The sequence below is a fragment of the Diospyros lotus genome, chromosome 15 (assembly GCF_014633365.1).
Source record: "Diospyros lotus cultivar Yz01 chromosome 15, ASM1463336v1, whole genome shotgun sequence".
NCBI classification, from domain to species: Eukaryota; Viridiplantae; Streptophyta; class Magnoliopsida; order Ericales; family Ebenaceae; genus Diospyros; species Diospyros lotus.
Window position 1 is genome coordinate 291,071 of NC_068352.1, and position 22,849 is coordinate 313,919.

The 22,849-nt window shown below is 37.7% G+C and overlaps 3 protein-coding genes across 4 annotated transcripts; 2 read left to right on the top strand and 1 right to left on the bottom strand.

The window, feature by feature from the left end:
* The first annotated feature begins 69 nt into the window (after positions 1–69).
* On the top strand, positions 70–15,369 carry LOC127792100 (thiosulfate/3-mercaptopyruvate sulfurtransferase 1, mitochondrial). Of its 2 annotated transcripts, XM_052322450.1 has the most exons (12): positions 71–455; positions 1,853–2,038; positions 4,864–4,923; positions 5,143–5,205; positions 5,387–5,511; positions 5,616–5,778; positions 6,591–6,650; positions 10,729–10,787; positions 12,887–12,968; positions 13,653–13,716; positions 14,527–14,594; positions 14,973–15,369. In XM_052322450.1, the coding sequence occupies exons 1-12, from the start codon at positions 348–350 to the stop codon at positions 15,069–15,071; spliced, it is 1,137 nt and encodes a 378-aa protein (XP_052178410.1). In that variant the 5' UTR covers positions 71–347; the 3' UTR covers positions 15,072–15,369. The 2 variants fall into 2 exon arrangements, with proteins under 2 accessions (XP_052178411.1, XP_052178410.1); XM_052322451.1 differs by lacking the exons at positions 14,527–14,594; positions 14,973–15,369 and adding an exon at positions 13,805–14,520 and having other exon boundaries at positions 70–455.
* Positions 15,370–15,738: 369 nt separating this feature from the next.
* Positions 15,739–18,573, top strand: LOC127792164 (patellin-4-like). The gene is made up of 4 exons (XM_052322560.1): positions 15,739–17,214; positions 17,332–17,456; positions 17,543–17,684; positions 17,790–18,573. Exons 1-4 carry the CDS (start codon positions 16,222–16,224, stop codon positions 18,036–18,038), a joined length of 1,509 nt encoding a protein of 502 aa, XP_052178520.1. The 5' UTR covers positions 15,739–16,221; the 3' UTR covers positions 18,039–18,573.
* Positions 18,574–19,126: 553 nt separating this feature from the next.
* On the bottom strand, positions 19,127–22,849 carry LOC127792165 (phosphoglycerate kinase, chloroplastic). The gene is made up of 6 exons (XM_052322561.1): positions 22,254–22,849; positions 21,491–21,568; positions 21,090–21,350; positions 20,396–20,713; positions 20,024–20,182; positions 19,127–19,577 (listed from the first exon to the last, which is right to left on the bottom strand). The coding sequence occupies exons 1-6, from the start codon at positions 22,665–22,667 to the stop codon at positions 19,368–19,370; spliced, it is 1,440 nt and encodes a 479-aa protein (XP_052178521.1). The 5' UTR covers positions 22,668–22,849; the 3' UTR covers positions 19,127–19,367.

Below are 22,849 nucleotides of genomic sequence, written 5' to 3' on the forward strand. Positions count from 1 at the left end.
GATTTTAGTTGTTTTATAATAATATATAGACATGAATTAAAGAGAAAAACAGTAGAAGAAATAAGGCAAGGAATAAAAAGCGGTGGAGGGTTTAAGAGTGCAAAGAAAGGGCAATCCAATCTGTCTCTACTGCTTGCCATTTGCGTTGCCGATGATGATGATGATGATGTTTGCAATCAGAGCATCGGCTTCATCGTCGTGATCGCCATTGCATTAGGGTTCCTCTTTCGCCTGTGTTGTAGTTGGGTTGCCCATCGAATTATACATCTATCTTGCTCCCTTCTTGCTTGCCGACTCTCTCTCTCTCTCTCGCCCCTCACTGTATGCTTCCTATATCTGATTAATAAATGGCATCGGCTCTCTTCGCGAGAACTCTCTTCGCCCATCGCTTCTTTCAATCCTCACTGCCTCTCACTTCCAAGCCTACCCAGTTGTTCTTATCGTCTTTCCTCAGTGTAAGTAACTTACCCCCCGTATTCTACTATTGATTATTGCCTGATTCTACTTCGGCCATTCCTTGTTATCTACTCACGCTTCTTAATTATTATCTTCCTTTGGTAATCGGTTTGCCGGTTTTCACTTGTTCCGATTGTAATTGAAATAGGTCTTTTTAGTTTTTGGCACTGTACTAGTGACTTGCTTTCGGAGTCCATGGTCTTATTTTTAGTTATGTACATGCATCAGTCCATGATCCTTATGGTTGTTTTTCTTCCTTTCATTGTTGGAAATAGAGGGAATGGCTATAAGCTTTCAGACATTTTTAAGGGCATATCCTTTTAACCAACTCATAAATGAAATTTATGCAATCTAATTATTCTATCAAAGCTGTATAAATTGGTTGTATTTTATTTCTTTTATCCCCAATCTCTTTGATATCTGAAATGACCTACTGTTGAAGTTTTGCATTAAGTATATTCTAGAAGACCAGAAAGGATCAGAAGAAACCAGATTGATGATATAACCAGAAACGAGTTAGTTAGATAAGTTCTAATTAAGTCCGTTATATAAGGGTAGAATAGACTTTGTGTTGTTTTTAATTACCCTTTGTAATTTCTGCCCAACCCTCTATAAATAGATGGATAGGCAGACTGGAATGATTATTATGATCATTCGGTTTTTTACTAGTTCTGAATACGAGAGAATTGCTGTGAGAGTAAGGCTTGAAGAAAGGAAGTTCTTTGTAATCTCGGGTGAAGACAGTGTACTCGTGTGATAGAGAGAGGAGAGGGTTTCTTGTGTACTGATTCTTTCATTGGATTTCTAGTGGATTGCTCTCGGACCGCGGCTGGATGTAGGACTGATTTCAATCAGTTCGAACCAGGATAAATCCTCGTCTCTTCTTGTGGTTTGGTTGTCTTTCTCCTTATTATCTTACTGGTTTATATACTGTTTTCATTTTCTGTTGTTTGTGTTTTATATCCTAGAGAGTGTGTTGGTGAGATTGGCATTGAATTGAGAAGATCCTAGTGCTCCTAATCTTAACACCTACATTTAAGAAAGAAAATGATGTCCAGAAAAACAAAAAAAAATCCTTATCCCCAACCAGTCATCTCCCGACCAAGCTTGATAGTCTCTCTTGCATTTATCTAAACTGTAATTCATACTTCTAATCATAACTATGCTTTCTTTGCTACTCTTTTCCAAAGCCGTATTATGCATTTCTCTCTTCAATTGATCTATTGAAGGCTTGTAATTAGTTCTGATTTATGAGAAGAAACTAGCTTTGTATTTGAATCCCCATTAAAAAATTTTAGGAGGCTTTTGTATGGTAATTTTAGACATCCTTAATGATCATGTTTTTACATTTGTATTTTGTGCTCCTTTTTCTCATCATTTTATGATTTATTTGTAGAGGAGACCATATCACCTGTGGGCTGCTCCTGCATATTTGGTGCACAAGAAAAACTCTGGTTTTGTTTTTTGTGCCTCATCATTGACTGGGTCAAAAGCTTCTCTTTCAACACAGTCGATATCAACTAATGAGCCTGTTGTTTCAGTGGAGTGGCTTCATGCTAATCTTAGAGAGCCTGACATGAAGGTATATTCTTGAGCTTGTTGCTATTGTATCTTCGAGCGGGTTGAATTTGATCAAAGTCCTGCAAAATATTGAATTGCTCTTCTAAAATATTTTGGTGACATTTTAAATTCTAAAGTTTTATAACAAATATGTTATTTATTTATAAAAAAAGAAAATGGATGAATTTGAAAACTATATTCAGTTGAGCGTTAAAGTTTAACTGTAACTCATGTGACTTTTGTGTAAAACTAAGACATTTTTGAAAAGCTAGCTGATTTTGCATTTCTATATGCATTTAATAGAGAAACTACTAAATGCTTTCAATTTTAAGCGTTTCATTGTATTATGGAATATGGCATGAGTTTGTTACATATTGTACTTATTTTAAGAGCATTGAAGAACTTAGATATGGTTTTCTTCTAATTCAACATTAAGATAAGAAGCTTTGATTGCTCATATTTCACCTCTTCTGATGGAGACCTATATAAAAAAGTTCATACGCGCACTGAAAGATACGAGAAACAAGAGGACACAGACACAAAGCAAAACTGTTTGAGAAATAGGAAGACAAACCAGTCTATAAAAGGAACATCCCTATTAAGTGAATCTCAAAACATGTGAGGAACATTTCTTACATCCAAATCCCCTGACACATTATTTCTCAGAGCCGACCTTGCAAGTTCATAACTTCTTGTGAGGTCTGCATGTCACTCAGAAAATTGGCCATACTGGTTTTGACACTGCAATGTCATTCACAAACAGGTCTGGAACATTAACAATTTGTAAAGCATTATTCTCCAATATTACCTTGTTACAACACTTGTACTGTTGTAGCTTGGAAAATACAACCCAAAGAAGAATGTAGTAGTAGCACTGGCCAAACATTTCTAATGTTGCTTGAAAAATAAACCCCGAAATGAACATAGTAGCATCACTGGGTAAGTACTTTGTAATGTAGCTTGAAAAATAAAACCCGAAGAAGCATGTAGCAGCAGCAGCAGCAGCACTAGGCAAACACATTCCTAGAAAGCAGAAAGAAAAGAGAGGAGAAAGGGAAAACAGAAGGATATTTAATGAAGCTAAGAAAGAATATTGAGAAGAGTCAGAAGACAAATTAGAGAATACGCAACATGTAGAGGAAGAGTCAGAAATAGAAAAGGAGGACAAGATCTGGGCGGCTAAAAAAGACAAGTACCAGTTGGATATTACGAGGAGAAAAGAGTAAGGAGGAGATATTACAGCAAGAAAAAGAAATCTAGAAAAGAAGGGTATTAAAAGGAGAAGAGAGTAAGAAGAAAGAGATGTAATGATAAGGAGAATAAATCCAGAAACGATAATAGTAGAGAACAAGAAAAAATATATTTGACCCACTTGGAGACCTCCTTTTCTTTGTCATCAAAAGTTGAGGGGATTAAGCTTGATATGTGGTTGTTGTTGCTGTTAAAGTTGAGGGGCTAAGCTAACTAGATGGATCCATAATATGATGATAAATTAGTATTAATAAATTTTAAAGTTTAATATTGATTTAGGTTTCATTTGAATTTTGGAATTTAGATTTTTATGACTTATTTATTCTGTTGTGATAATTATAACTGGGGTAATTATCTTTTAGTTGGGATTTCAGCCTATAAATAGGCTTGTGATGGAATTAGAGATAATGCTTTTGATTGATATTGAATCCTATCGATAATCTTCTATCCCTGAAATCTCTCTATTCTCTCTTTCTATCTCTCAGATCTTCTTGTCTTCTCAAACTACATCTTCAACTTCTTTTTCTTCTCTCCTTTTCTTCTCCAATTTCTTCTATTCTTCTTCAATCTCTTGCAAGTTTCTTTTTTGTCCAGCATCAAATTGATCAAAGCAATTTGATGTGAAACAGCTAGAAATTTGTGAAGGATTGAAAAAGATAGGCCAAGCCAATTCAATATATTGCTTTTGATGCAAATGCTCTCAATGGTCCTATGGATCTTATTTGTTCAAACTGTAAGCAAATATGATGTCTAATTTTGTAGACCAGCTGAAGTCTTTCTTAACACTTTACATGTTGTTATTACTTCACTCAATGTCCTGATGACCATCCACTGAAGACATTATGTAATAGTGACTAGATGTTGCCATAGAGTGTATATTTGGTGTGAAATAGAGTATGCCTTCCAAATTTGGTTTTACTAAAATAGATAGGGTTATGTGAGTGTGATTGGGAGAGAAAACTTAAGAGATTAGCCTCTCAATTCTATTATTTATAGGCTAATTACAATGATTGATGGAGCTAATCATGGAGATAACTACAAATCATGGGTATAATTACAGCCTAGCTAATTACCCTAATTATCAGCTAATCATCAGTTCACTATATACACATTCTATAAATGGAAGGGAATAAATCTCATAAATTTCACAGGTTACAACTGAGTAAGTTGAGTAAGGTGTTAGCCCATTTGAGCTCATTTCGTTTGATGTGGATGGAATTTTAGGGGAGCCAAAATTGGAAGCATGCTAAGTTGGGTGGTTTGATGTTTTATTCATCTAAGTTGGACAGTTCATCCCAACTCCTACACTTAATGTTTCATGGTCAATATAACACATTAAAGGGTAAATCATATTAAATTCTCTTTTCACTTTTTTCTATAGGATTTTCACATTGAGGTTGGATGTGAATAGTTAGCAATGTTGTATCGACTATCTATTGATTTTTCTGGTACTGGTCTCGTATGGTTTTCATTCTTAAGTTTTGCCTCATTGATATCTTTGAGCAAACCTTGGGATTTTTTTCCCTTTTTGTTATTTTTTTTTCTCCTGAAAGAATTTTTGAGATCATGATCATGTTATTTTATTTACTTTTTTAGGTTCTGGATGCATCCTGGTACATGCCTAATGAACAGAGGAATCCACTTCAAGAGTATCAAGTATTGTCTAAGATTATACTTTTGGCCATTTTGTACTGGTTTGCTATCGAATGAAACTCCAAAGGGATTATTATTATTTTTTTTTTGGTATTAGAAGTTCTTATGTAAGATTTGTATGTCTATCCAATGCATTTACTTTTGTTCTTTCTTTTTTTTCTTTTTTCTTTTTTTTTTTTGGGGGGGGGGGGGGGGGGGTGTTGGGGATTGTTGTTTGAACAGGTTGCCCACATTCCTGGTGCACTTTTCTTTGATGTAGATGGGATATCAGATCAAACTACTAATGTAAGATACTTTCTTTGCGTACAGTTCATTTGTTGTTGCTTTTGTAACATTTCCCATTATAATATAAATAAGAAAAAAAGTCTACCTACTTTTAGGCATTTACAACTTTACATGAAATGTTGGTTTTATTCTTTCTTTACACACAAATGATTTGTAAAACATATTAGTTGGTGTGTCTTAGTTGCCACACATGCTACCATCAGAACAAGCCTTTGCTGCTGCTGTTTCTGCCCTTGGTATTCAGAATAAAGATGGAGTGGTTGTATATGATGGAAAGGGAATTTTCAGTGCCGCTCGAGTGTGGTGGTGAGTTGTAGTTTTGGTTTTACAGGTCCAAGTACTCATTGTTTTCTGTTCCCAAGTTGTGTTGCATCAATTGAGTTACTAATTTTATTTAACCGAATAAGAAGGATGTTCAGAGTGTTCGGGCACGACAGAATATGGGTGCTAGATGGAGGCCTGCCCAGATGGCGCGCTTCAGGATTTGATGTTGAATCTAGTGCTTCTGGTGATGCCATTCTGAAAGCAAGTGCTGCCAGTGAGGCAATAGAAAAAGTATACAATGGTCAAGCTGTAAGTGTATATCTTGTTGATCCAAGTGTTCTTTTCAGTATTATTGCAGAGCAGCCTGCACTGCGATGTGGTGCACTACAAATTCAAGGGACGCAATCGTGCAAATTCAAAATTTCAAACACCCAAAACTTTTGAGCTTGCTAAAAACTTTGCCCAACATATACATGTTAATCCTTGTGATAACCAAACAATCTTTCAAAATGCTCAAGATGATACATGGTTGAGTGGATGAATTATTCCCTATTCCAAGAAAGCTTGGACCTATTAATTTTATTTTCAATGTGGAAGATTTGTCATCTTATTGAGGCACATTTAAGCCTCCTGCTTTGCCTACTAGTGTTCTCTGCATTTTCCATAGCAACAAGATGTGACTGAAGTTGTGCTACATGATGAGAAGATTTCTTCATCTTCTAGAGTCAAGTTCTTTTCAGGGGGGAGATCATGGAGAACCTAAATCTTAATTTTAGGAAAGTCTACTCTATTCATAACTTTAGGAAGCAACATATTAGCAAACTTTATTTTGCTTCCTAATTAATTTTTTTTTCTAAATAGGGTTTGTTAGCACCCTATATAAACTTCTCTTAAGTTTATTTTGGATTTTATTGAATCAAGAATATGACTCGTTTCCCAGTGTATGTCATCTTTATTCAATTAACTATGGAAAATTACTTGTGCATTGTGATATGGATGGTAAAATCTAGGTTTTCCCTTTCTTGTTATTTTTTCCTGTTATGTTTTTGATGTCTTTATAGGATACTACCATCTGATTGTGATGAAATATCGTTATCATATTTTTTATTTGACTTTTGCAGGTTGGCTCAATTACATTTCGAACGATGTTCCAGCCACATCTTGTTTGGACACTTGAACAGGTCAGTTTCCTTGTATAATTAATGTTTATTTGTTAATAAATTAGAAATTCATTATATCATCTCTCGAAATTGTCTGAATACCTGTTGGAAACAGTCTCTTTCAAAGCAACGCATGCAAAGACAGCCTTGCCCCACCCCTCACAAAGTAGAGAGCCTCATGCATTGGAGATCCCCTTTTTAGTAAATGGACCATGCACAAGGCATGTTGTCACTTCAGTTAATATTTTTTTGTCAATACAGTAGTAAAAAAATACCAAAAATCTCAACCACAGGTATTATGAAGTAATGATTTTTTTTATGAAAATAAATATAAAATTAAGTTTACTTAAGAAATGACTACTTAAATCAACGTACCAAGTCTTTATCCTATTTATCTAGGTTGAGTTGACTACATGAATTTTATCTCGCATTCATTTCTGTCTAGAGTAATTTACAATTAACCACCCCTGAGGATTGCTTTAATTATAGAGACTACCCCCCACATTTTGAAAATGGGATAAATTGACCATTTTACCCTCTTTCTCTCTCTCTCTCTCTCTCTCTCCTCCCTCTTTCTCACTCTCTCAGAAAAATTAAAAAAACTGAGAAGCACTGGCAGCTGTTGCCAGCCAACTGCCACCATCACCTATTCGCCAATGAAGACCCCAGCCATTGCTGGGTCTGTTGCTAGAGAGAGAGAGAGGGAGAGAGAGAGCTCAACAAACAAAATCAAATGAAGTGTAGTGGAACAACCCTCCAAAAATCAGAAACCGCAATGCCAAACAGATATCGACACTCGAATCCCTAATCAGAGAAATTGGAATCTCTAAACATCTGTATTAGACCAAATCAGAGAAACCCCAAAACAACACTTGAAACTCTAACTCTGACCTGATCAACATAATCGAAATCAAAACCAAACATCCATAATCAAACCAGAACAACAAATGAGAAGAGGAATCTGAGGGATCTAAGGCCTGCTAACTGAAGCTGATCTAAAATCAGCAACCCCAAAATTGGAGGTCTTACTCTATCCAAACCAAAAGAGGGATGAACCATGAAGGACTTCGACCACTGCTGCACTATTGATACGAGAAGAAGACCACTACCACTCATTGCTACAGACCTGTCACCATTGCCAACAACTGTTGTTGAGAGAGAGAGAGAGAGAGAGAGAGGAATGGAGATGCCATAGCTATGATTAAGAGATGGAGACCTAAGGCAAAATGTCAAGTTCAACAATTTTGTCCAAGACACAGTCATTGCACTGCACTGCTGGAGAGAGGGGATGGGTTAGGTTGAGGGTTTGTGGCCCAGAATGAGAGAGAGGGAGAGGAGAGATAAGAGAGAAAGTGGGAGGGGTTTTAAAATTTAAGGTTATTTGGTCCTTTTTGAACATTTAACTAGGTTAACCAACAGTAGGAGGAAATTGCAACATGGTATTAAAATTTGAAGGTAGTTTTATTTTCTCAAATGTCAAGAGTATTATTTGTAATTGCCCTAAACATCAAGGATAACGAGCACATTTTACCCTTTTATCTATAGAATATCTTTTGTAAGGCCCACATAACTAATACCATATCGAAGTATCTCTCACTAAGTTTTTCTTATTCTTCCTATACCTCTTTTTGTAGATACTTGTTCCATTTCATCCAATCTCTTCACAAAAGCCTTTATCGCTCTTCTTCTAATGTGGTCATACCATCTTAATCATATCTCACTTATTTTATCTTCAAAGGAGCCATTTTGTCCTTATTACAAGTAATCTCAAAATTTCTAATTTTATCTCTTTTTTTTTTTTGTATGGTCATACATCCATCTTAACATCCTTCATCTCTGTTATACTCATGTTTTGCACATGCTAGTGCATTGCTTTCCAAAATTCTATGTCATACAACAAAACTGATCTGATAATTATCTCGTAAATTTTTTTTGTTAGCTTTAATGGAATCTTACTATCACATAAAACACCAAATGCACTTTTCTGTTTTAATCATCATGCCTTAATTTTATGATTAACTTCCTCATTAATCTCCCTATCTTTTTGGATAATTGATCCAAGATATTTGAACTGATTTTTTTTATGACTTTGTTAAAAGGTTTGCCTAAGATTAGACTTAAGGATCGGAGGTCAGAAAGAATATGAAGAAGGAAGTAGTCATAGGCCGGTTTCTAGAAGATGTTAGGCATTATGTAATGGTAACTACCACATAAGGCAACTACCAGTTAGTTAGTTTATTCTAATTTTGTTTCCTTGTATTTGCTGCCCCTATGTTCTATAAATAGACGGTCGGGAGGGTTCTTTTAGACTACTGAATTCATTTTGTATCTTGAAGAGTGCGCTGTGTGTGAGAGAGAAAAGTCTAAGTCTAGAGCTTTGTAATCTCTGTTAGAACAGTTGGTGTATAGGGCTGTGAGTGCAGTGCATGTAACATCATTCTGATTTCAAGATAGTGGAAACCGAAGCCTCGTCAGTCTGGACGTAGGGTATTCCTATTCAAAAGGATATCCAAACCAGGAAAAATCAGTGTGTCTCGTGTGTAATTGTGTGTGTTTCCTTATCCTATCTGATTCTGTCCAATTTCATGTGACGGTTATTGTCTTTCTTGAGGGTTGAGTGCGAGTGTGTGAAACGGGAATTGGATCAATAAACTTATCTTCCAATTTTACTATAACATCATCCACACTGGTATTTATACTAGACATATATTCTATATATCCATTTTTCACTCTATTTAACTTAAAACCTTTAGATTCTGAAGTGTGTCTCCATATCTCAAGCTTAGCATTCACACTTTGTTTTGTCTTGTCCAGCAACACATTGTACACCACAACACCTCTGGCTATATATATTTAGTGAGTTCATCTATTACTAAGGTAAATAGGTAATGGCTTAATATAGATCCTTAATGTAACCCCATTGTAATTGGAAAAACCTCAATGTCTCCTTCACATGCTTCTACTCCATGATGCATGTCTTTACTCTTTAATAACTCGTATATAAGCAATTCAAACTCATTTATTCTCTAAAACCTTCCATGAGACTTCTCTAGGAACTTTGTCTATATATATCTATATATATATATATATGTTGTGTGTGTGTGGGTAATTGGTTGAAGAGTTGCTTTGACGAAAAAATGGTCGAAGGAAAAAATTGTCCAAGAAATTTTTACTGAAAGGTGCCTTAGAATATTTGTTTGAAAAACAAAATAATCCTAACATATTTAGTGGAAGGGCAATTTTCCTGAGTGGATTGTGGACAAAATTACCTAGAAAGTTTGGTTAAAGGACAAAATTGTCCAAAAGATTTTGGTCCAATTATATATTTTTGTAAAAAGAGAAAAAGAAAAAGGTTGAATGGCATGCCCAAAAAATCATGGTTGCAGAAAAAAAATTGTACAAAAAATTGGTTGAAGGATAAAATTGTACAAAAGATTTTGGTTGAAGAGCTCCTTTATGGCTCTATTTATGTATAGATAGATGCGTGCACTTTCAGGCAGCTTTCAGATTTCATTCTCCAAAAATTTTGGTAGACAAAATTGTTGGCAATGGGATTTGCTAGCATTAATTAGAAGGAATGTTCTATCTACCATAATTGATTGGTAACACCCATAACACATATTGGGGTTATATGTCAAAATAGAAGCTCAAGGGTTTCACTGAAATTCAGCTTACTACTTAAGAAGTCAGTTCATTTAATCCAAATAAGAATGTCTTAATGGTTACTCCTAACCCAAGTATAGGAATGATTTGGTTATGCGCTTTTGGTTTTGTATTATGTAATTTATGAAATTTACTGGTCATCTGTGCTCACATTAAGTTATGCATCTTTGACACAGCAGGTAAAACAACTCGAATAATGAATTAATGTGTCTTTTAAGTACCAGGTTTTATCGAAAGGTATCATGTCAAGTTGTTTAGCATTACTTTGAAGCAAATAAAGGTGGAGTTAATTGTGACTGCAAGATGGTGACGGGATAAAATTTTTGTTTCAACATGCCTGATATTTCAGTTGCTGGAAAGAAGTTACCTTCAAGTGATTGGTCACACAGGTCATGTTTACCCCTTATTTCAGCTTACATCATCTTGATGATTTCAGGTTAAGGGAAACATAGAGGATAAGACACATCAACACATAGATGCCCGTTCAAAGGACAGGTATCTTTATATCTTTCCTTCTTGTTCAATCATCAACTGACTACTTGACGTACTAATCAATTTTGTTTCGTGTTCACTTTGAAGTATTTGATTATGGCCTTCAGCATGTTAAGGATTCTAAATAATAGTTCAGCTAAAAACTCATTGTAGTGACACAAGAGTGACCAGTCAGGATCTATTGGTTTTTAATAAGAACACCTACAGATATACCTACTGAATGATCTTTGCCTGACCTATGCATTTGGAGATACAGATACATTATAAAACAATTTGAAACTACGAATGAATGTTGAGGCAAGTGATTATTAACAAAGAGCTCTTTCAGATATACATACTGGATGCTCTTTGCCTCACCTTTGCATTTTGTTGAGAGGAAAAATAATAATAAAAGATAAAAGTTACTCACCTCTCAAATAGCTTAAGCTTAGATGAGTTTATGGTTAATAATTTAGCATAGTATTACAGCAGGGAATGTTATATAATGTTCAAATGTCATTTTCTTGTCGATAAATAAATACTTGCACAAGTGCAGGTCAGTTATGTATCAAAGTGTGGCCAGATGTGTGAACAAAATAATAATATCATGGATATAAATTACTGCTTTGTCTAATCTCTTAGCTTTTAGATGTGTTAATAGCCAATAATTTAATAAATTTGAAGGTATAGATTCTTCTTAAAGTGGATTTGTTGTAAAAGGCATTGGAACTATGAAAGAGGGTCAGGGTCACAACTGGAATGTGGAATGTGTGGCCCAAAATATAGTTAGTTTCAGGGTATTCTGAGATGTTTGTCTGGAGGTGACATAAAGGGAGGTTATGACCTTTTGCTGGTTTTTGAATTTCAGAAATGGCTCACAAAGTATTCTGATTCTCTGTATGAATCTGCCAGTTTGAATTCACGCATTTGTTTTGCTACACTAAACTGATAATACAATTAGCACATTGCATATTGAGCAAACGATATATAGTACCAAGAAAATTGGCCCAAGCTAAAGCTAGCTATGTCGAGAAATCACCAAGGTTACAGAATGCATGTGCTCATTAACCCCATCTGCCAGCTTGTTTTCAAAGATATGAACACATATATAAATGATGGGCAGCCTAGAATCCATGTAGTTGACCCTACCTAGTGGGATTAAGGCTTGATACATGGTGGTGGTGGTTGTTTGTTTCATTGAGTTACATAATAACGATCCTATCTCGTGTTAAAACACGGGGCATTATAACCACTTAGAAGGGTAGTCGGTTATTCTTTAGTACTGAGTTGGTTACCATTTTGGCGGGAATGTATTCCGGAAATGGGTTCCATGTGACTGGAAATCAGTATAAATATAGGCTGATCACCCAAGGAAAGGTATCTGAAGTATTAATTCAAAATCTGAAAATTCCCTCTCTCAATTTCTCTTATCTCCCTCTCTTTTCTCTATCTCTCCCTCTTCATTCTTCTTCGAAACTCTCTGTGTTCTCTAGAATTCTTCACAGAATTCCGAGAGCTCTTGTCAGATCTCCAAGACCTGACATCTCTCAATGCTAATCATGCACTCTGATTTAACTGTGTAACTGCTGCAGAATGGTGTTAACTTGAGACTCCTTTGATTGTAGCCTAATTTGTAGACCTGTCATACTTGGTATTGTTTGCATATTCAATGTGGAAAGCTGTTAAGAATATTAGTTCTTTGGTGAATGATCTTGAAGAGCAATGACAAGAAAATTTCTTTGGAATGTAGCTATGCTCCATGCCTGGAATAAGAAGATGCGAACAAGTTCGTATCAAATTTTTGAAGTCTATTAGTTAATTATAGTGCCATTTCATTGATTAATAAAAAAAAGGAGCCATCTGTGGTCAGGTTGAATTTTGACAACCCAATTAAAAGCTGCCAGACAGGTAAGTGGCAGCGCCAAGACAATAATTGCTTGTTAAACAACTGATGGTATAAAATTTCAGAATCTATATTGCCATCTTGTTTTGTATGATTAGGCCTAATTATTCAGAAAATCTTCTACCTTCTCGGAAGGCATTTGCCATGCATGTATAAATGGGCCAGATTCAATTATGTCTGAAACTATTCTTACATTTGATGGAAATTTCAACTTTTGCAGGTTTGATGGGGTTGCGCCTGAGCCTCGAAAGGGGATAAGAAGTGGTCATGTACCAGGCAGTAAGTGCATTCCTTTCGCCCAGGTAAGATTTTTTTTTTTTGTTTTGGGTGGTTGGGGGGGGGGGGGGGGGGGCGTTGTACTATCTTGTTTGTTTTGCCTGAAACTTAACATGCCCTAATTTCAATCAAAATCAGTTGTATGGATCCGCCATCCATGGTTTAAGGCATTTGAGTACAATTACTCCACGGTTTAAGGTACTCGAGTACAATTAAGGATTTTTCTTCTTGCTTTAAGCAAACCTGTGCTGTTTTTTCAGTGCCTTTCTGAGGAGCAGATCATTTTGTGCCCCTCCCAAAAAAAAAAAAAATGCACTGATTTCTGCATCAAGGCCTGATGGATGGAACATTGTCTGAATAAATGTCATTTTGACAAGTGTGACCTTGTATTACTCATCCAAAGACAATGATTTCCTTTCTTATCTGATCAATATGTAATATGAATAAGAAGTTAGAAAGGAAATGTTTCATTATATTTTAGTTTATTCTAGAAGCATCTGAAGTGTTATTATGGTGATGTTTTGGGAATTTCCCCAGGATTCTTCTAATCCCTCCCAAAACTTAGTCAGATGTTCTAATATTAATTAGATAAGTTTGCAAGTCATTGGCTGCCTTTTGTTTCCTTTGTTCGTAATTGTCACACATGGATATTCATTGAGGATGATTTTGACGTGTGTTTGGTTTAGTTAAATGTAACTTGTTGCTTGCAGATGTTGGATGGCTCACGGACACTTTTACCTGCAGATGAGCTTAAGAAAAGATTTGATCAAGCAGGTAATGACAATTATGTGCATATCTGTTCAAGCATGTGTCTCCATGTTTTTCGTTATGTCACTTAATGGCGTTTTTTCTTGTACTCCAGTATCTCTATATATTTGATGGTCAAAGAGTAAAAGACTTTTTTGCTTGTGCTCCAATATCTATATATTTGATGGTTAAATTCACGGGACTCAAACTTGGATCTCTTGATTGGGAAAATGCATTGCTGCCTAAGCTGCTTGGGTATCCCAAGGGACACCAGGTGTCTCCTAACTTGAATCTTCCCAGTTTCTGTTTGCTTGAATATTAAATGATCATTTGGATAAGTTGGTTTACTGGTGACTGCGAATAAGTACATGTGTTTATAAAAAATAATTAAAAAAAACTACCCATGCAAGTACATGTCTGTTTCTTAATAAACAAATGCATGTGTGTACATGCTCACACACAATATTAACCAATTACATCTAAAAATGGGAGAAATACTTGCTAGATCCTGAAAGTGCCAGAAATAATGAAGAAGAAAATGGAAATTGGAGGCGAAAACTTTTTAGCTTTGGATACAACACATTCTGAACAAATTCTCTGATAAAATCTAAATGCCCCAGTGCTGTAATTTTTCTATTCTAGGTTAAAAACTTTTGGACAGCAATTGTATCAGCATGCTTAAATCACTGTTCTGTGATTCTGAGGGGAGAAATAAATTCACGAGTCAATTTTTGATGGGGAGGCATATTTTCTTAATTATCTAATACTTGTATCTTTTCAAGTCGTTTTGTTGTTTGCCTATGGAATTCCAAACTCTCCCGTCTTGACATTGTGCAGGCATCTCTCTAGACAACCCTGTTGTTACTTCCTGTGGCACTGGTGTAACTGCTTGCATTCTTGCCCTGGTAAACTTTTCTTCATATTGTATCCTATGTCAAGCTGCATCTTCCTTTTTTTTTTTCATTTATCTTGGTATGTTTAAAAAAATAACCACATGCACACATGAGAGAGCAGCCCTGCTGAGCACACATGAGAGATGGCGAGAGGGCCATAGAAGTAATTAACTGTGTTCTTCTGGCTTAACACGTGCATCTTTTGATAAGAAACCAGTCTCAATATGGTTATATATCATATTATTCTATCAAAATTTGTTTGATTTGAATAATGCCTCCATCCCATGAAGTCAAGTCTTCTTTTAGGAGAAGAAAAGAACCAAAGTTACCCTCGGCCTTGCAGGCAAGAAGAGTGGTAAACTTTAACATTAATGTGCTTAATTATTTCAGGGTCTCCATCGACTTGGGAAGAGTGATGTTCCAGTATACGATGGGTCCTGGACAGAATGGGGAGCACATCCAGACACACCCGTCGTCTCCAGCTCCTGATTGCTCTAATTAATTCTCAGATTTACCTGTTGTTTCAAAGTCAGCAGCAGAGATAATTATGAAAAATGACTTGTATCTATCTGAAACAAACAAACAAACATGGAGAGTTTTGTTGTCCCAAAGCTAAATGTGTGTCTCATTCTCTGTTCTGGAAATAATAATAAAAAAAAACTGTTTTTCAGCCAAATTCTTTACGATTATTTGATTTGGAGATTTCTTGTAAACATGACAAATGGTCAGGGGCAAAATACATATTTTAGTCCATGTATTTACATGTTTTCTCATTTAGACATTCGAATTTTTTATTGTTTTAATTGTATCTCTAAAATTTTAAGTTAATTGTACTTTTGAACTTTTTATTGTTTCAATTATACTTTTAAATTATGTTTAATTTATTATCTTTAATAAATTTGTTTGAAATTATATAGTTTATGAATGAATGTAATTAAAATAATAAAAAAATTGAGTGTCTAAATGAAGAAAATGTACAAGTTCAGCGACTAAAATATATATTTGGTCAATGATTGAGGGTTTTAATGTTTTTTCATCATCTATATCATTTCCAGTTTCGTTGAACAAAATTTTAAGTTCATACTCCAAAACAGATCAAAGTTGTTAAAACCTGTCGGTTTGGATAAAGACTGTCATCCCTATTGTGTCTCATCAAACTATCAAAATGAATGTATTGGCTTCAACAGTTGAATAGACTTGGAACTTTGGAAGAGGAGAAAAATGGTGCATCTCTTGGAGCATATGCTGCTTTCAAGACCCATGTTTGTTTGTGGTTAGCTTAGTTGAGTATAGTGTGGATGGGTGGAAGAGTTGAAATATTTATGGGTCTTGAATCCCAACTTGGGATGGACATTCCCCTAGTTTTTCGTTTTCATTTATTTCCCCATTAATTAATAGTCTTAAAATCAAAAGTTTCAATTGATCCTTGCAAGGGTTGAGAGATTTTTATTTATAGATCGGTTACAGGTAGACCAAGACCTACACACAAATAACGGACACCCACATAACCGTTAAAGCATGGCAGAGGCGCTCTTGTCTTCTCAACAGAGTAAAACAGGGGAGCCATTGATTTTTCCCCTTTCTTTCAAGGGATTTTCCTTAACCCCCAATTCCTTCCCTTTCCCTTCAATCTTCAACCATGGTTGTGGAGGGAACGACCCACTGGATGGCTGAAGTTGCGGTTTCTCAAGAACAAGAAGCCAACAATATTAATAATGCTTCCATTGTCTCAAAGGAGGCCAAGTCTGAAGAACAAAATGGAGAATCGAAGAAAGACGAGAAGCCCAAAACAGAGGAGTCGGCTGAGGAGAAGGCAAAGAACGGCGAAGAGGCGGGACCGGCACTTGAGAGAAATGGCACTTTCAAGGAAGACAGTAATCTAAAAGAACATGAGAAGCAAGCATTGAGCGAACTGAGATCATTGCTCGAGTGCGCAATTCATGGGAATAGGTTGGTGGTGGAGACCAACGATAGGATTGAAGAAGAACCTGAGCCATCAGAGAAGAAGAAAGACAAAACTTCGGAAGATGAAGCTGCTGCAGGGAAAGAAGAAATGGAAAAAGACAACACCACACCTGCAACTTTAATGGTGGAAGAAAGGGTTGGAGGAGAAAAGGATGTTAGGCTTTGGGGGGTGCCATTGCTGCCAAGCAAAGGAGAGAGATCCACTGATGTCATACTCCTCAAGTTTCTCAGGGCCAGAGAGTTCAAAGTCAATGAGGCTTTCGAGATGCTGAAGACTACCCTTCAATGGAGGAAGGAATTCAAGATTGAGTCCGTCCTGGAAGAGGATTTTGGCGCCCATTTGGGCTCTGCATTCTACATCAGTGGCGCCGACCGCGAAGGCCGCCCCGTCTGCTACAATCTTTACGGGGTGTTTGCTGGCAGCGATGAGATGTACAGGAGGACATTTGGAAGAGAAGAGAAGAACGAGAAGTTTCTTAGATGGAGAGCTCAGCTGATGGAGAGAGCGATTCAGAAGCTCGATTTTGGACCTGGCGGCGTCTCATCGCTCTTCCAAATCAACGATCTCAACAAGACGCCGGGGCCGGCCAGCAAGGACCTCTGGCTGGCCACAAAACAAGCTGTGTCACGCCTTCAAGACAATTACCCTGAGTTGGTAGCTAAGAATGTAAGTTGAAGGATTTTTCAGTCAGCCCCACTGTCTTCTTCTTCATCAATTCTTTCCTTTTTCCTTTCTTTACTGCTTACCAGCTTTGCACAATGTTTCTTGTTGCTGGGGTTGCAGATCTTCATCAATGTTCCTTTCTGGTATTATGCCTTCAGTGCCCTGGTATCCCCTTTCTTCACCCAGAGAACCAGGAACAGAGTCGTCTTCGCCAGACCTGCCAAGGTCACAGAGACACTTCTCAGGTAAGGAAAACGAAACTTCTTGGTCATGTTGGAGGAGTGTGAATTGAAACCACTAAAACAAATCAATCTAAATCATTCGGTTACAGGTACATAGATGTAGAGCAAATTCCAGCCCAGTATGGGGGATTTAAGCGCAAGAACGATACAGAGTTCTCGGGTGAAAATGAATATCTGGAATTCGTTGTTAAGGCCAGCTCTTCTGAAACCATTGAGTTCCCAGCAGCCAAGGTATTCTTAATCGATTCTCTAGTAATTGTTCTAACTTCTTATAACTAAAAGCCTAGTTAATTTTGCATATCCTTGCAAGCTTAATGGGACTTGTTCTGAGAGCAGGTTGGAACCAGCTTGGTCTGGGACGTGACTGTGGTAGGTTGGGAAGTGAATTACAGGGAAGAGTTCGTTCCAGACGACAAGGGCTCTTACGCCTTGATCGTCCAGAGGGGGAGGAAGATAGGTTGCCAGGAAGAAGCCATTCGAAACTCCTTCACAAACAAAGAGCCCGGAAAGGTTGTAATCACCATTGACAATGATTCTTACAAGAAGAAACGCATAATCTACCGCTACAAGGCTAAGAACGTGTAGCTCATCAACTCCCTCTCCAGCCCTCTTGTTACTGCCTAATTGCCGCCTCTAAGCACTCTTTTGGTGGTGTGTCTATATCTTGTTGTATGTTGCATAGATAGGATTCATATGTTTGTTTTAGCTGCTTGTGTGTTCTGCAAACTGCAATGGTATTGATTCATCTTCTACCTATTAAACATTGAAGATGAGCATAAATATAGAAGTCTGGACAGTTTAGGTCGAGCTTAAACGCGCAGAGATGGGCGATTTGGACAGAAGGAGAAGTTTCCCAGGACAAATGTTTGTGTACCACCAACCTTCAAGTACACTGAAATACAGAAAAATCTGTATGTAAGCTCGCCCTTAGAGATGTTTAAAAACTGATCGAATGCGAGGGCAGACTAGCATTTTACCACTAGGCTCCTTTCGGTTGTATACTCTGTACCTTTTCAACACATCTGAATGTAATCATCTAAAGGATTTTGTCAATAGGTGAGCCTTGTCATAATATAGTCTGAAGAGAGCCATGACATCCATTGACAGTAACTCCCAACTACACACTTCTGCCAGTAGATGGATGGATGTCCAGAAATCCAAATGGACCATATATTTTGCTGATGAACACACCACCACGAAATCCAGCAATTCCTGATCACACAAACGAACAATTTTGTATCCAAAATCTCATCCCAAAGCTATATCCAAACCACACGATAAGCAAGTGGCCCTTGGTTTGGCTACTTCCATGGAATTTGGCCCCATCATGTCTTCTTGCATTATTATGTCATATATCAATTCAAATTAAAAGAGCGAACTGTTGCATCCCACGCCTTCTGGGGCCAGCAGCAGCAGTCCGGCTTCTTTTCCCGTGTTATTATCCATTATTTTCCTCTCTGTGACTGGTAGTTCACGGGTTCAAATTGTAAAAATAGCCAGCTACATATAAAGCGGGGAGTCCCGTGTACCAAGGATATCCTTCTAGGGTTATTTATGAGGAGCTCTCTCATCAAATCAAACCAAACGGCGCATAATATCACTTCAAAGTTCTATGATCATTTACTCAAGTTAAACAGAACATACCATGATAACCAATGATTAGAGTACAAAAATTCAGGGAATTCAAAACCATTTTATTGATGACTTGGAAAGTCTCCTTTCCCTTGAAACATTTCTCCTAGAATCTTTTCTAGTTGTGCAAATGAGGGAAGAGAGAGACAGGCTATAGGACCTTACAAGGGTGGCAAGGGTGAAAAATCTACAACTCATTTGCCTACAATGTATCTCGTTTACAAACCCAAACTGAAATGCCAAGAAGCGAGTAGGTGGTGGAAAAATCATATACAATGTGTCTTACACAGGAACTGGTGTGGCTTCATCGAGAGCAAGAACACCGGGGAGCTCTTTTCCTTCCAACAACTCCAAACTGGCACCACCACCGGTTGATATGTGGCTCATCACTTCGGCAACTCCTACTTTTTCCACAGCAGCAACAGAATCTCCACCGCCAATGATTGTTGTTACTCCCTTCCCACTGAGATCAGCTAATTTCTTTGCAATTGCCTGCAACAGTAGATACAACCTTAACTGACTGGCAATTTGTTTGAACACACATGCAGTGATTGCAATGTACATAAAAATCAGTGGTCTTTCCCATCTTTTACTCTTTCAAATGGACTTATTGCATGGCTTTAGAGTGTTAAGCAGCGTCTGTCACAGTTGACAGAGTATTTTCAATTTGGGCACAGTTCTTCTATATAGAATAAAGTTCATTTTACAAAAAACACCAAGTGCAGCCGGTATCTCATTTTGAGAGTAAGATGAATAGAACCATATACGGGCATTAGAGCACATTAAATCAATGACAGAAGTATAGGAAAGTGGGAGGTATCACATAATCCCTGAGCTCGTGTATGATAGTGTGCACGTGATGACAGTAGAAGCACAAATATGATGCATGCAATCATCACAAACAAAATCAATGACGGAAGCAAGGAATTCCTGCACACCTCTGTTCCAACAGCAAACTTATCAAACTCAAACACTCCCATTGGTCCATTCCAGATAACAGTTTTGGTAGTTTCCAGAGCAGCGCTAAATGTCTTAACAGATTCAGGTCCGATATCTAACCCCATCCACCCGTCAGGGATGCCAGATGCCGGCACAACCTGCGGTGACCAAAACAAAAGGTTATTTCCAACTTGCATGTGTAATTAAGAAAAAATCGTAGACCACAAATTAATGGAATGTTTGTTAATATAAGCTTCAGTCTAACAAAAGTAATCAGCCCACTATTGCCAGTGAGGGATTTAGAGATTTTGAATGGAAGAAGTTATAATGCTCAAACAAATGATTTTCTAACTGAAGTTTACGGAACAAACCTTGCTGTTCGCATCAGGAGCAAACTTGTCAGCAATCACTACATCAGTGGGCAACAGAAGAGATACTCCTTTCGCCTTGGCTTTCTCGAGGAGTGTAGTAGCAAGGCCAAGCTTGTCTTCCTCCACTAAAGATGACCCCACTGAAAGACCTTGTGCCTTGTAGAAAGTGAAGATCATTCCTCCACCAAGAAGCAGGATATCACACTTCTCCAAAAGTGATTCAATCACACCGATCTTAGACGAGACTTTTGAACCGCCCACAATGGCAGCAAATGGCCTCTTTGGGTTTGAGACTGCCCCAACAAGGTAGTCTAATTCCTAATAAAATAAAAGATGCAAGGTGAAGAAAGAAATAACCGGAAGGCGAAACAAAGATGCACACTTTAGTTCGAACTCTAAAACTCCCTTCGTGACATGTACGAGGACAAGCATAACATTTTGGAGTTTTTGTTTGATGAACAAATTTCTCTTTTTCCTCCTTGAATATGTTTGGCCAAGACATTCAAAAACTTCAAACTTATTAACCTGGGCATCCTTCGGAGCCAAAGAACAACCAAGGCTAACAAGTATGACTTTAGTTATATTTAACAAAAATAAAGTTTTACACGTTTGTTGAAATCTCTTTCATTTTGAAAGACTTATCTGAAAATGGCCACACTATCAATCAAAACAAGTAAAAAGTAAGTTAGCCAACCTTCTGCAAAAGGAAACCAGCAACAGATGGTTTCAAGAATTTTGTGACACCCTCAGTTGAGGCATGTGCTCTATGCGCCGTGCCAAATGCATCATTGACATAGAGATCTGCTAATGAGGCAAGCTTCTTTGCAAATTCAGGTTCATTCTTTTCTTCCTCCTTGTAAAATCTCACGTTCTCAAGAAGCAAAACACCACCGTCAGGAAGGGCAGCCACCAACTTTTCCACCTCTGGACCGATACAGTCATCAGCTTTCACAACCTATTCCATTAGCAAAGAAGAGTTGCAGGAAAGATCCACGATTCAGTCAACACATCAGATCCTCAAGTAATAAAAATTATTTTTTGATTTTTCCTCTTCATATTTGTTTGTTTTAACTTCTGATTTCGATGAGGATGTACCTGAATACCAAGGAGTTCAGATAACCTGGGCACAAGTGGCGCCAAGCTGAATTTTGGAGTAACACCTTTAGGTCGTCCCTGAAAATCAACGACCAAATGGTTCATCTCTTCTAGTTCAAATCCAGAAACAAAATGGATTGGATACTTCAAAAGTTAAAAAATTAAGTCGAACACCATAATGCAGAATAATATCCATGTCTGGCGAAGACAACATGAGGCATAGGTTAGAAACACATGGTCCATGTTAGTTGAACAGATCAGTAGGTACCACTTAATTGACCAAACTATTATTCCGAAATTCAGGTAGAAAATTCCATAATCCAAGTATCAACATCCCCTGCCATGGAGTTAATTTATGATGAGAGTTCTAGCAAACCTATTTACACAATATGCATCTACATAGATAGCATCATATTGTTCCAATCGCTTGCCGAGTTACTAAAAGAAGATACAGCTTTACCACCACATTGACTCAAACATTACAACCGAACTACATTATCTCATGAAACTCATGAAATTATAGTCAACATAGCTTCTAAAGGTTCGCGGTGAGAAGACAATCTCAAAAGTGATAAATCTGTGTATAACTATACCTGAGGTTGTGAGGCTCAAACTACTTTATTTGACACAATTATGGCGTAGCAGAGGGAAAGATGAAAGAACCGAAATTTATGGTAAAATTTTGAACCCCGTGTAGATTAGAGTCATGAGACTGTCAATTACAGTCAGGAATCAAACAAGAACATGACATCCAAAACCTTACCAAGTGGCTGGAAAGGATGACTTTGGCCCCATTGGAAATCAAGTGCTTGATGGTGGGAACAGCGGCGCGAACTCTGGTATCGTCGGTGATCTTCTGGCTGTCGTCGAGAGGGACGTTGAGATCGGCCCGGACGAAGACCTTCTTGCCCTTCAATTCGGCGGCGGTGAGGTCGCCGACGCTCTTCTTAGCCATGGAGGCGACGCCGCGGGAGGGCTTGGCCCTGAGGGATCGAAGCTTGGAGGCGACGTGGAGGGAGAGAAGGGGGTCGGCGGCGGCGGCCAAGAATCCCAAGCCTCGCAGAGGCTTGCGCAGGAAGCGGGTGGAGGGGACATTGAGGGAGGCCCGGGTGCGGGAGGTAGAAGACGAGGTGGTGGGAATGAGTGAGAGAGAGGTGGGCGACGTTGCAGATGCCATTGCTGCTCTTCAAATCCTCCTCCTCCTCCTCAACCGATTACTACCAGTCTACAGCAAGCTCCACAACTGTAGTAAATTCACAGAGCAAAGAAGAAGACGACGACAACGATGAATGGATTGGATGGAGACTGGCAGTAGCAAAAGGCGGAAATGTATATGTAAGTAAGGGGACGAGAAAATAG

What these genes read in the sequence shown, in the direction of transcription:
- LOC127792100 (XM_052322450.1), top strand. Translation starts at nt 348, where the DNA reads ATGGCATCGGCTCTCTTCGCGAGAACTCTCTTCGCCCATCGCTTCTTT. An exon ending in TATCAGATCAAACTACTAAT is followed by an intron (nt 5,206 to 5,386) that starts GTAAGATACTTT and finishes GGTGTGTCTTAG; the next exon opens with TTGCCACACATGCTACCATC. An exon ending in AAGTATACAATGGTCAAGCT is followed by an intron (nt 5,779 to 6,590) that starts GTAAGTGTATAT and finishes TGACTTTTGCAG; the next exon opens with GTTGGCTCAATTACATTTCG.
- LOC127792164 (XM_052322560.1), top strand. Translation starts at nt 16,222, where the DNA reads ATGGTTGTGGAGGGAACGACCCACTGGATGGCTGAAGTTGCGGTTTCT. An exon ending in CTGAGTTGGTAGCTAAGAAT is followed by an intron (nt 17,215 to 17,331) that starts GTAAGTTGAAGG and finishes CTGGGGTTGCAG; the next exon opens with ATCTTCATCAATGTTCCTTT. An exon ending in TTGAGTTCCCAGCAGCCAAG is followed by an intron (nt 17,685 to 17,789) that starts GTATTCTTAATC and finishes TTCTGAGAGCAG; the next exon opens with GTTGGAACCAGCTTGGTCTG.
- LOC127792165 (XM_052322561.1), bottom strand. Translation starts at nt 22,667, where the DNA reads ATGGCATCTGCAACGTCGCCCACCTCTCTCTCACTCATTCCCACCACC. An exon ending in CTGAACTCCTTGGTATTCAG is followed by an intron (nt 21,351 to 21,490) that starts GTACATCCTCAT and finishes CTAATGGAATAG; the next exon opens with GTTGTGAAAGCTGATGACTG. An exon ending in AGTTTGCTGTTGGAACAGAG is followed by an intron (nt 19,578 to 20,023) that starts GTGTGCAGGAAT and finishes CTACTGTTGCAG; the next exon opens with GCAATTGCAAAGAAATTAGC.